Source organism: Limulus polyphemus, unplaced genomic scaffold (genome assembly GCF_000517525.1).
Source record: "Limulus polyphemus unplaced genomic scaffold, Limulus_polyphemus-2.1.2 Scaffold908, whole genome shotgun sequence".
In the NCBI taxonomy this organism is placed as follows: domain Eukaryota; kingdom Metazoa; phylum Arthropoda; class Merostomata; order Xiphosura; family Limulidae; genus Limulus; species Limulus polyphemus.
The window spans coordinates 289,202-302,625 of NW_013666518.1; the positions used below are offsets into that span (position 1 = coordinate 289,202).

The 13,424-nt window shown below is 33.0% G+C and overlaps 1 protein-coding gene across 6 annotated transcripts in view; it reads right to left on the bottom strand.

Moving 5' to 3' along the window:
- Positions 1–13,424, bottom strand: part of LOC106461170 (single-stranded DNA-binding protein 3-like) — a 226,729-nt gene that overhangs the window by 191,451 nt on the left and 21,854 nt on the right. For all 6 annotated transcript variants that reach the window (XM_022388031.1, XM_022388035.1, XM_022388034.1 and 3 more), the window contains exon 4: positions 12,570–12,654. In XM_022388031.1, the coding sequence (XP_022243739.1) occupies positions 12,570–12,654 (85 nt within the window). The remainder of the gene's footprint in view (positions 1–12,569; positions 12,655–13,424) is intronic.

Consider the following 13,424-nt stretch of genomic DNA (forward strand, 5'->3'; position numbering starts at 1 on the left):
TAGTTACCGGTCCCGACCAACTTAATTTAAACGTAACCCCCCGACCCCCCGGACCGGTCGTAAAGGGAAACGGGGACGCGACTATTTGGTTTGGTGGAGGGACGGGGATGTTCACGCAGTAAATACCACAATATATATATATATATATATATCAACTGTTTATAGTGCACATAAGGAACATTTATCACTGTAAACAATGGCTGGAAGTGGGAAAATTCAAAACAGTTTGGAAAGTAACGTTTTTTTCTTTCTTTTTTTGCACAAAACACAAAGTATCAATCCTGCAGAACCGAAACGTTTTACTAATTTACTTACAACAATTTTACATTATATGTTGTAGTAACGTTCGACTACACGTGCCGTTTTACTGTCCTCTCTAGAAATGCCTCTGCCGAAATTTACCCTTCTAACGTCAGTTTGAATAACCTAGACAAGTCATTGTAAACAAAAAACACCTTACGATAACCAGGTTTTAACTGACCAATGTTAAACATCACGAACGACAGCACACTTTTTTACGCATTGTAACAGAATGGAGGTAAAATACCTCTTAGTTTCTGATTATCTTGAGATCGTTCGTTATTTATGGTTAAGAAACCCATAACACCCGTCCAACTGAGTGGACTCACCACCACATCAAGCACACGACTTCCATGCTATTCTCAAATCTAGATAATGCTACTAGTGCCTTGATTATCTAAAGAACTTGAAAGAGTGAAGAGAAGATAACGTGTCTGAAATTGACTCTTTTCCTTCATCTGAATTCTAACAAAAGCAAACAACTCCTTGAACACAAGCCTAGTTTGTAAAAGCGATTATAGAAAGAAATGTCTTCTAACCGCCATGCTCATTAGCCACCCTCCTGCCATGAATATTGAAACAGAAATCGATGTTCAACAATCATGTTGACAAGATTAACATATGTGTTTGAGTGTGTGTGTGATATATACTTGAAAAGTACCTGAATGTTGTTGTTACAGATTTTCTGTAAATACATTCTGAAGAATGACCTCTGAAGCCACGAAATTGGTAGAAAATAATAAAGAAAAAACAAACAGAAGAGTTTGAGTAGAGTGGTGTTTTAGTGTACACACACTCTACGAACACGTTAGCACTCTAATAAATATATATTCAATTTTAACACTGCTTGTATTATCTTGTATATTCGTTGATTGAGGCTATAGCACTGGTAAATGAGTTCTTGTGGTGAAACACAATATTTGCTGCGTTCTTTCTACTATTATTATTATTATATATATATATATATATATTAGTTTATCTTGTCTGTATCGGGCTACAGTTCTTTGTAGACCTGGGAGAGTTAGGTATATTTGACCTTTTCCTCCCCCCTATGTACTTGGTGAATGATTTCAGAATAACATTAATTTAATTACTACAAAGGGTCAGTTGAAAGGGGTCAGAGTTTTGCTGGTCCGCACACTTACTCTGACCCCTTTCAAGGCCATGTTCTGGATCGTTGGACGACCTTGGAGCGTCAGATTCTCAGCAAGCCTCTTCCTCCCTCCAGGACTATTATTAATAATCTATCAAATGCTACAGATGTTACTCTCGAATCAGGTTTATGTGATGTATTACATTGTGTTAACACTGATTTTTCTTCACCTTTTCAAGATCATGTCCTTGAATAGTATTGTTGTAGCCTTTAGTGCAATCTTGCTCTTCTCTTAATTCGATCACAAACAGTTCATACTAAAGTATTTCGCTTCATTTGATCGCATATGTTAGCAAACAGTTCAGAAGCAAAGCGTCACTTGCTTCACATAATACAGCAACCAACGCATATATGACATAAATACCCTTTTAAATACACAAGTGGTATCTACATCTAAGTGATAACTTTAAAGTCCAGTGTAGGTGGTCTTGTTATTATAATATTAATTGAGTTCCATGTAAGTAATTATACTAATACTGATGTGCTATGATCCCCCCCCCCCCACCTCTCATTGGCGAAACTGCCACCAACACGCGGAATGTATAAGTGTGTGCAGTAAAATGGGCCTATTTGGAAACAATGGTTTAGGTGTGAGGTTGATAACAAATTTTACTTTAATGTTGAAAGCCCTTACAACGGCGTGTTCAGGATTACGGATGAATACATTTATTTTGTGACGGAGAAAAATACATATTTAACTTGTAATTCTCGTAAAATAGTTCTGCCTCTATCTGCACCTATGGTTATTAAAGATTTTTTATTGAACCAGGCGTTCAAAATGTCCCGGGAGAATAGAGCAAGTATACGCTTTCATGTGTACCATTCGCAGGTAGTCGTTTGACACAAACACGGTGTGTTCCAAAAACTAGTTGCCCCCCTCCCAATCTAAACTTCTTCGGATAACAATGGACTTGCAGAATTCGCTCTGCCTCCATCCAACTGTACACGAAACTGAAACAGGTGAAAATTAATAACAATTAGGATGTTGTTATGGGGCAGCTGATTTGTAGGCTACACTGTGCACACAAACGTCAAGAAACCACACACTGACTGCAAGAAAGCCAAACATACAGATGTATTGAATCTCATCTCCATAAAGCCCCCACAAACAACAGAAAAAGAAAATTTACAACAAATTCTTGTAGTAACTGTTTCAAGGCACCTCTTAAAACTGCATTTCTCTCAATTTGACCATCGTGACTCAAAACCAGAGGTAAGAAAACATAGCACGCCATATCTACCTTTCATCACCCATAACTGTCCAAGAAACTTTTCGTTCATACCTCGCTAGCTTTTGGCGTTTAAACCTTAACTTTTATTAAAGTATCATACTGCATATATAAATAGCGTTTCATAGAGTATTTTGTCTATCATCAACCAGCTTAACTGATGAGTTCTGGTATTTAACAAAACACTTCTTGGGCATGGGCTTGTGGGAGATAAAAGATAATCTGAAATTTTATTTTTATACATCTCTGATGTTGAACCACAATGGACAAATCAAATATTTCTCCGACTTTCGGCTTTTAAACCGTAACAACTATCAAGACATTGGCATGACCTTAGACGTAAGAACTAAAAGCTGTTACTGCGATCGCAATTCGTTAGTGAATGAAAATTAATCTCACATGACACTAGTTGTATACATACAAATGCATACATAAAAACGCAATCGATGGCGAAACAACAGTCCGAGTGCGTCTAGAAACGTTAAAAATATCAAATTTCGTTCCATAAAGTTAGCAGATACTTAACATTTAGTTGTTTATTTTAACAACAGGGCAAGCACGATGACTACAATACCAGCTGAACTTAACCGGATCAATTCTAACACCGATTCAGTTACACACTGATATATTCATGTATATCATATGTCCGGTTTTCAAAAGTTGTTAAATCCGCCTGTACTCGGCGATAAAGTAACACTTAATTAAATCTAAAACAAAGACGTGAAATATAATTGTTTGTTTCATTCGTTTCCCTGTCCAGAAATCTCAAAGTTTGGCATGACTCTTCAGAGCTGGAAATTAATTAAATAAACTAAGAAGTGTGTCTGTACTTGCGTGTATCAAAAGGTGTAAGAAGAACACGATATAACATAATTTACCTACCTACATTTGTCAATTATTTAAAAAAAGAAATACGGTCAACAGTCAATTCATAATATCAGTAACAATCTATAGATGGGATCAGAGAAAAACCAGCAAGGCTTTCGATTTCATGTCGTATTCACAAAATGTTTTGAATGTTTCAACTCCCATAATATACTAATTAAAATAGAATAAAAAAATTGTTTTAAAAATTGAAATGTATCTTAATTTCTATTACAAAATAAATTTAATGCGCAGGGCTAGTTACGAAGTTAGGGTGACAAACGTTTCCGACTATTTCACCTACTTGACATACTAGCACTGATCACTGAGAGTTGTCGAAACCTTTCTATCCATCACCATGGTGAGTATGATGTTTGTTATGACGCACGACCAGCAGGCACTCGAAAGCAGCACAAGGTACAAGTGTAGTCAATACTTCTCTGAATGGTATGGTGTCGTATTCTAATTAAATAATTCGCCAATCATGTTTTTTTTAACGCTCTAGCTTCTTTAATAAATTACCAAATTATTCGCTCTTCTTAAAAGGCCAAACACCATTAAACAAATTTGCACGCAACTGAAAGACTTTCAACTGTTGATATTAAAGGATTTAACTAGTAACAACACAGTTTATGGTCTAGTTCGTTTACATGGCGTTACGGCATACGTATATTGCAAAATATATTGTCGGTAACAGCAAAAGAATTCCTCGTGAGAATTTAAAGCAGATGGGAAAACATTTTGAAACTTTCGAACACGCAATTAGCAGGCAAATAATACGCAATTCAATATACTCACGTGCCAAAATTGTATCAATTCCATAACAGTTTGTATTATTTATTTTTTTGCGCCTTTAAGGAAGAGTTAAAAAAAAACTTGCTTGTTTGGTCAATCTCAAAAGTCTCACGAAACAAATAAAAATAGTATGCATACTTTGTGTTCCTCGTTACACATGTAGCAGGGCTTTAAATAAAATTAAAAAACCCGATAAACTACAGAAAAGATGTTCGGACCTTAAAAAGTGACCAAAATGACACTCGTACGTACATTTCAGTGTTGCTTACTGGATCTCTATACACAACTTAATACTTAATTTAAGGCGAATCTATGATAACCAACGTAGAGGGCGCTATAACCAAATTTATGAACTCAGACTACGTGACATTTCCGCTTAACATTACTATTATATAAAAACTAGCAGATACCCGTTAATACAAATCAACGGTAATTTCCTTAAAAACTGTGAGGAATAAATATAAATTTTGCAGTCAACCCAATCCCCTGGATCATGGTGTACACGCAATATGGTTGTGTAGTAGGCTGTTTAAAACCGCATTTTCTCATTGCATGTGTTATTTTAATATGGAATATTGCATTACGTGTGTTTTAAGCAAATAAGACTGGCTGCAAAACATTATTGGCAAAATGTTTGGGTTTGGATGCAATGGGTGCATCCAGCACAATAGAGGGCTTAGACTCGCTATGTAGCCATGGAGAGTTTTTCTACTAGATACCGCCGTTCCTTGTCATTTTACTGAGCGCAAGAAAAGACCGTTACCGATGTGGGCGCTTTTTGACAGTTGTCATTTCTATAACAGGTGTTAAAGATATTCAAATTAATTTATTCAACATGGTACAGTAAAATTATGCATGTATGTAACACCGACATGAAAAAAGTTACATAAACCGAACAACAAATATATACTCAAACACATTCATCCCCCCCCCCCAGTTCATGCTCCTATTTTCTAAATATTTCTTGAAATCATTCAACTGAGGAAATCTTGTTTTTGTTGTTGATGTTTTCGTGAATTTCCCTCACAAAAAAAAAGAAACATTTTTGTTCTTAAGTTTTCTTCTCAGATTGACCGTTCAGCACGTATGAAGACTGACGGATCAGTGTTGATATTCATATGAAATTCTAGGAACTGCACAAAATGAATAACTTTTGTGTAAAATATATATAGAAAGCATTTCACCTTAGTGTTTTGCGCCGAGCAATATTCCATCTATAAACTGACCATTGCAGCACTACATTTGTCCTGCCAGGGAAAAAAAAAGAAATCTCTTCCATGAGTGTACAGTTACGAAATATTAATATTAAACTGTGGTTCTCGTGAAAAATATGAAGCTCTGACGACAACTGTAAGTTATTTAATTTTGTTTTTAATTATGCACAAAGCTACACAAGGGCTATCTGTGCTCTGCCCACCACGGGTATCGAAACCCGGTTTCTAGCGTTGTAAGTCCGCAGACATATCGCTGTGCCACTGGGGGGCAGTTATTTAATAAAAGTTAGTAAAGCTACTGAACAGTGGCGTAACTAAAAAAGACCCCCCCCCCCCACACACACACATAAAAAGTAATTGGCCTTCGTACATTTATTCCCCTTGTCGGCAGTTCTTAAACTTGTCAGACTCTTCGTCCCCCTGCAACTGCGGGGGCATACTTACGCCACTGCTACTGAAATGATGTTCTAAATAAATACAGCATTAAATCCAGTACCATGCAAATGTTCATATATTAAGATATATTTCTCTTAATCCTTTTTATTATGATCATACATATATAACCAACTTCTATTCCAAAAACGAAATCTCTGTGGTTATGACGTTAAACAAAATATCTAATCTGTAAGCATTCTTTTGTTATCAGCTACGAATGAGGAACACTCCTAGCCAAGACCAAAGTTTAAAAGACTCCTTGACCTTCGTTCGCTTCCCTTATTATTACAGTATCATTTATATTAGCTCATATGTTACGTTAACGATCACGATACTGAACATCTATATATTAGAGGACCTGCTAGAGTGACTATTAACTAAAACTAAATTCCAGTCCATATTAATCGTATCATACACATTTACAAAAGTTTAAGGCTCTATATACGTCAATCTTCCTAGGTCTCAAATATCGCAACTATAGACATGTTTTGTTGTTTCAAAAATACCATTACCCAAAACGAAAATTATCTCCATAGTTTAAAAGCAGAACACAAATTTTTGTAATAATAAGATACTGTGCAGATTTTCTCATCATGTACGTGTGTGATACAGTTTACAATATATCCTGTGCAGTGGCGTCACAACGGAAGCAATTTTGATTTAAGGCTAGTTTGAGGTGATCAAGTATAGGCAAATTCATCACCAACCAGTGAGCGGGGTTATCCTACCCTGTTTCTACCTACGCCAGGGGTTCCTAAACGTTTTAGCTGCAGGCTCTTTCCCCCAAGAACTCGGACACCCTTGGCCTGGTTTCCTGACCCATACTGTCAGTAGGGCCAGGTAACCATTAATTCATGCGAAATCGCCCTAAAACGCATTGCGCATGTCAGCGTCTGATAAACAGACAAAATAGCGGATCGTTTTGCATGTGATAAATAATAATCGTACGATACAGCCGATAATATACGGAAATCATTTTTTAAGTGTTGTATATATATATATGATGTTGAACAATAATGGTTGGAGACGGCTTGAATGGGTAATGAAGAAAAACTTTAATACAATTTTAACATAACAGCAAATGTACAACGTTTCGACAAGGTTTTGTCATCATCAACTGTTGTCATATTTTGTCAGCTCCAAAAATCAGCGTGCAAGTTGTTTACTATAGTTCAGCCTTCTGTAGTAATTAATGAGGAACGATTTTATTTATTTGCAAAAGTTTTTGATAACAATAAAGATACTGACTGAGTTGTGTTGTCATTGGTTTCACAAATAGAAGTGTGAAGGAATTTCTGAACACATTATTGCGTATATTGCTGGTTTTGTGGTGCGCAAGTTCGAAAACGTATATTGAAGTGCCAAACAGTAAGGGTGGGTTAAGTTTTTCTATTTCTAGATGTTAAATCAATTGATGAAAGAAAAAAAGTGAGAATGCTTTTCGTATTACCCTTGCCATAAGTGGGTAATAGGATAACAAAGAAGAAGGAATCCTCATTAGCCGCGACACTTGAAATTATTTTGGGCAGGATTAGAGTAAATTAATCTACGAGATATTTTCCCCTTTTTATTAGCTATATTTTTGTGCGCCAGCAATACCAAGCGTGGGGCGCGCGTATACCCGATTGGATTTTATCAGGATCTCTACCAGACCTTAGGCGTGGTCAAATACATCAATCAAAAGGGTTTGACCTCCTGAGTCCAAAACTGTAATTAGGTCTCAAATCGGTCAAGAGATGATGGAGCTATGAGCTAAAAGTTTGTAGTTGATAAAAAAAACTCGGAGCCATTCTATGACCAGCGGATAAAAACAGAATAATATACAGGCTTTGACATAGGCAGTTCTAAAACATTATGTACAAGTACCAGTATTTCTTACTATTAGTGAGCACGCCTCAAAATAATCATATTGTACAATTGATTTTAGCCCAGACGTCAGGTAAAATAAAAACATTTCTCCGAAATTGTTTTTCGTCTTTCTCGAATATCCCCATATTTGGTTTTTTGTCATGCTGGCAAAAGAATTACAGAAGTGACCCATCAAAGCAAAGGTAGGCACGTTTATAACAAGCATGTTGGTTTGTAAAGGGCAATAGTTAACTAACTGTCACTTGAATTGTCTCATTCTCACAGAAGGAATATAACAAAGATACATACAAAGATAAAATGATGCATCTTAATAGTATCAGGACCAAACTATAAAATTACCAAGTCCATAAATATATATACATTTCCATTCATACTTGTATGCATAATCATTTACAGACATGTAAACCGTATAGCAATATTTAGTTGTTTTTAATAGCTTATTAATTTCTATGGATTTGTTGTCCTAAAACCAAAAAAAGTGCTTGGTAACTTTTTATTTATTTTTTCACTTCATAACAATTTTTAACTTATTATTTTGAAAAAACTTTAGATGTGGATATTTCAGTTTGTTTGTAAAAGAGAAGTTAATCTATAAACAACCCATATTTGTGTTCTACTGCTATGTTATTCAAACTGTACATTGTTATTATTTCAATATTTTTGAGGTTTTTGTTGTTATATACTTAAAATATGCTTTTGTGTATTTCTTTAAATTTAAACACATGTAATTTTAATGTCTTAAAGCAAAATTTGTTTAACATCCAGTACATTAACGTTTGTGTAAACCATTTGTAAAGCTTAAATATTTCTTTTGACTGATGTAATATTCATGTGTCTGACAATAAAAAATTTATAAGCTGTCTTCTGAATCACATAATTTTCAATTTACACTTCCTTTCAAGTAACATATTCCATTCAGTTCAGAGTCAACTAAAATAAAAGTTTGTGTACTTAGAGCTAAGATTGTGGTGGCTCCACCTCCCAACCTCACTAGTTTGCACTGAAACTTCATCCATTTCTTCTTGCATTCATGTGTGGACGCTAGTTTGGGAGCCACTGGTCTATGCTATATAAGCAAGTTCATGTAACAAGGCTTCATCTCAATTTTTATGTTGAAAGCAAAAACTCCCAACACCCACATAACTCAAGAAACTAATGTCATGTTCATTTTTGCAAAAATCTTAACAGACAAGAGCACAGAGCAGGAGGGTGTGAGAATAAATCGAGGGTTAAAAAAGAAGAGAGCAAATGGGTACATGCTGATAAGGTAGATTACAAATTTTGTTAAATTTCAAAAACTGGAACAAATAATGTTGGCCACTTTTAAATAAGACTCTTACTTCATTGATGCAGTTTAAACCCTCATGAATATTTCAGTTAAACTTAATATTAATTTTTTTTTCTTTCCATCTGTTAAAATTTTCCACTCTGGTACAAGTCACCATGCATATGAAACAATTAAACACATAGGCGTCTCTCTCTCTTTCTTCTTGGTTTAAGTACTAGGAATCTATATACACACATTCCTTTACTTTCAAAATATTATACCATCTCAACACCCAGTATAAAAACGTTTGAAAAAACAAGAAATAGCTGAAGTGCTCTATACATTGTCTTAGATAACTTCCTCAGTTTTTGTTTTTTTACATAGCTTTATTTATTATTAACCGATATACTTTTACGGATTCAAGATAGCTCTTGGTAAGGAAAAAGACCAATCTGATTTCCTGACAGGTTTTTGTTTGTTTACTTTATTAAACAGCAAAACCCAGAAAACTTTATTTTTTTACACATCTAAGACAAGATTTTGCAGGTTAGAACATCTTTCTCATATACTTAATTTTATAAAATAGTTTTTTTATAGCAGTTTCTTGTTTTTAACTTAACCACTGTTACACTTTTCCTATTTAACCTTATTCTATACTATACTTACGGATGTAAGCTAACAACACTAAGAAAATCTCTAGGAAGTAAAAATGGATTTTCAAACACTCTTTATAAAAGATTTGACCGATTTCTCTACTCTGAAAAATCAACAACCCAATGATCAGTGTTGTGACTTGAAATAAGATCTCTTTAAAGGGATTTTATAGGATGACTAATTTTTGTAAATCAAACATCATAAAATGTTTACTTATTTTTCAATTTTATAACTGTCATTACAATACAATGGAAGCAATTTTACCTATAAAAATGTTTAGTGTTCATCTATATAATGGACTACATAATGATGATCACTGTGAAAAACTTTTTTTTTATAATTCTACAATTTTTTTTAACTTTACATTAACAGGCAAAGCTATCTTTTTAATATTTAAATGTCATATGAACCATTAACTATAAAGATATAGACAAACTACTTACCTGAACAAAAACAGGTGAATAATTTTAAATATTTAATATTCAGTTATATAAAATATTAGCATCAGAAAAAAGAATTCACATTTAAATCTCTTCACATTCAAAACTCTATATGACTGACCAAGAAGTAGATTAAATGGTAATGAACAATTTCATAAGCTCTTTAAACAAACAAAAAAATAACTTAATATTCTTAGAGATAAATATCATCATTATGAACATAGTAGCAAAAAAAAAGAATATTTAAGAAATCAACTCCATGCTATGTGAGGTGACTGTTTTTACTTCAGATTTTCTTGTTGTTGTTGTTTTTTTTAAGGTGTAAAAGCATAATTCCCTCAAAAAGAATACTTTATCAGAGTTGTACAATTTTAGAATATTCTTTCCTTTTAAATAATCACGGAAAATTATAGTATATGTAATGCTATACAGATTGCTATGACAGTTTTGCAGATGTTTTGGTCACATTACAAACAAGGAAAAAGTGTGTTCTGGAAGTTGAACACATCTACTACATGAAACTGTGCTATTACCTCATTCCATGGATCATCTCAGACTTTCCTGCAAATATATCTAGAAAGAAGAAAACCACACAGACTTTCATTTACCAGTACAACTCCAACTGTTTTTCTAGCATGAGCGTGACAGTCCAAATAACCCACAACTGCCAACCTCTGACTATCGTATATCAAAATAAAGCCTACTCTAAGCAACTTTAGTGTCCTCATTGTTCCATCAGGTAGTGAAGGGAAAGAAAAATGTTTCATACTATTAAAGAGGGTTTTTCTCTCATCAGAAAGAGGATTTCTCCAAACAGAAAGAAGCAATTAACCTTAGTGTCCACTCACGTACAGTATTCCACATTAGAGTCCAATCAATCAATGGACTTGATTGTTAAATTCTCAATTCCAATTACCATATTTAAGTAAACATTTGAGAGATAATGGACTCAAATTATAGATACTGTGCCATAAATTTCATGATTCAAAAACAAATTTTCTGTCTAGAAATAACTCATTTAAATCTAATGCTTAATTTTGAGCATGGGGAAAAAAATAGTCCCAATACTTTTAATACTGTGTACTAAAAAACATAACTTTACCTATTAGGGATAGGTCATATTCCTTTTTAAAAGCATATAGTTCACTGCCTTGATCCTGAAAAACTGCATCCTAAAACCACAAAGTTTTATTCCAATTTTAAGTACTTCAAAATGAATAATGCAAATTACATGACTTTGCTGTGTAAGATCAAGAGTGATTTGCAAAACAACAGACCATACTTTTTGTATCGTTAACATGTTTCCCTTTGTGTATTCTCATTTCATTGGATATTCAACTAAATGTTATTCCTATGGCACCTAAATTCATAGCAATTAAGAACTGAATGTAGACCAATATAAAAATAAGAAGAAGAACAAAAAAGGCTGGATTTTAGGTACACAATTAGATTTTAATCTTGATATTTTATTTTGAAAAACCTCATTTCCATGAACAAATAGCAACCATAAAGATATGTTTTATTAGAAATAATCAAGAAATCAACACAAATTTCAATAAAAGATCCATATATTTGATGGAAAATCTTTAATGGTAAATTTTATGAAATCTAACAAGATCATTAAGCATTTTTGAATTATATTAATAAAAAATTAACAAATTCATTACTGATTAACTATGAGTTTGAAAAACAAATAACAGTTTATATTTCTACCAAGAAACTCAAAAAATTGCCTCAGTTATTGTCTCCATCACATTAAGCAAACTTATGTTCTTGTCTAATACTCAAGTGTAAAAAACTAACCAAAACAAAATGGCTCATTTCCTAATTAAACAAATAAGGAAAGGAGATGCTGAGACTACAAATAGCAATGATAAAGGTAAAAATAAGTTAATTTATGTGGAATGGTCCTTTTTGAGAATAGGCCTAGCTTATTTCACAAAATTATGAGAGATAACTTATCCTAATTAACTTTTAAATAAAAATAATGCTTATTTTGAATTGTCTTAATTGATAATGTATTAAATACATTTCATTTATTAAAATGAATATCAAACTAAATAATAGGCTCTGGATCCCCAAAAGTAATTCAAAGGTTACTATTCCAGTATTTTTTACTTTACCAACTTATTTTGAACACTAATCTAATTTAGAGATGACTTAAACATATTGAAAAGAAACAACATTTCTTATGCCAGAACTTTAAATAAACACAAGCATAGATAGTCCATTTATTACTTAAAATATTATCACTTGATCATTAACACACATGTTTGTATTGTTTTATAATGCTTAGGAACACACTATAACTATCACTGCATAATGAAATCATGATTATATTCTACTTACATAATCATGAAATGCTTTGGCTTCACTAGAATGTTCACAGGTGTCTCTCCTCTCTGGGGCTGCACAATATAAATCCCAGAATACACTAAAAAAAAAAGTATATTGTGTGTTGATATTTAATGCTATTAAATTTTGTTTATTAAAAATACTTATTTTAACAAAGCCTTCTGTACTTCAGCAAATGTTTATATGTGGTCAGAAATAATGAAGAAAATTAAGAAAAGTGAAGATTTTTACCAGAAATAAGTTTGAAATAAGTGAAAGAAAAGAAAAAAGCTAGTTTAAAATTTATCAGTTGGAATCACTGTTTTAAAGTATCAAGATTCTTACCAATGTGAAAATATATCTACACCACTCAACTGTTTCCATTACACCATAAAATCTACTTAAACTGTAATACTGCCATTGTAAAACTTCAGTTTTACCTAGTATTTTAAGTTGTCAAAGAAATATTTCTGTGTATCTCGAAAATGTAAATGTATAAAAATTAGGGCTTATAGCGCCATACACAGCAAGGGTGTCAACATGATGAATTAATACAAACTGCTCATTATAACTTTTAAATTCCTTTGATTGGTCTATATTTATAAATAGTTTTACTAATAAATTTCATCTTAAACAGATATCTAACTAGTTATAAACCTTAATAACTAACTTGGATCTAAAATTATATATTTAAGTATCTTGTGTATTAGCCCATGGTGGCTGGTTTTCTTTTTCATTAGGAATGTATTACGACATAACAAAACAATTAGTGATTATAAAAGACATTACATGTAATTACTTAATCATAAAAAATCATTCATTAAGCCTTGGAATGATTATAAATTCCTACACTAACTGCAGGTATTTTAA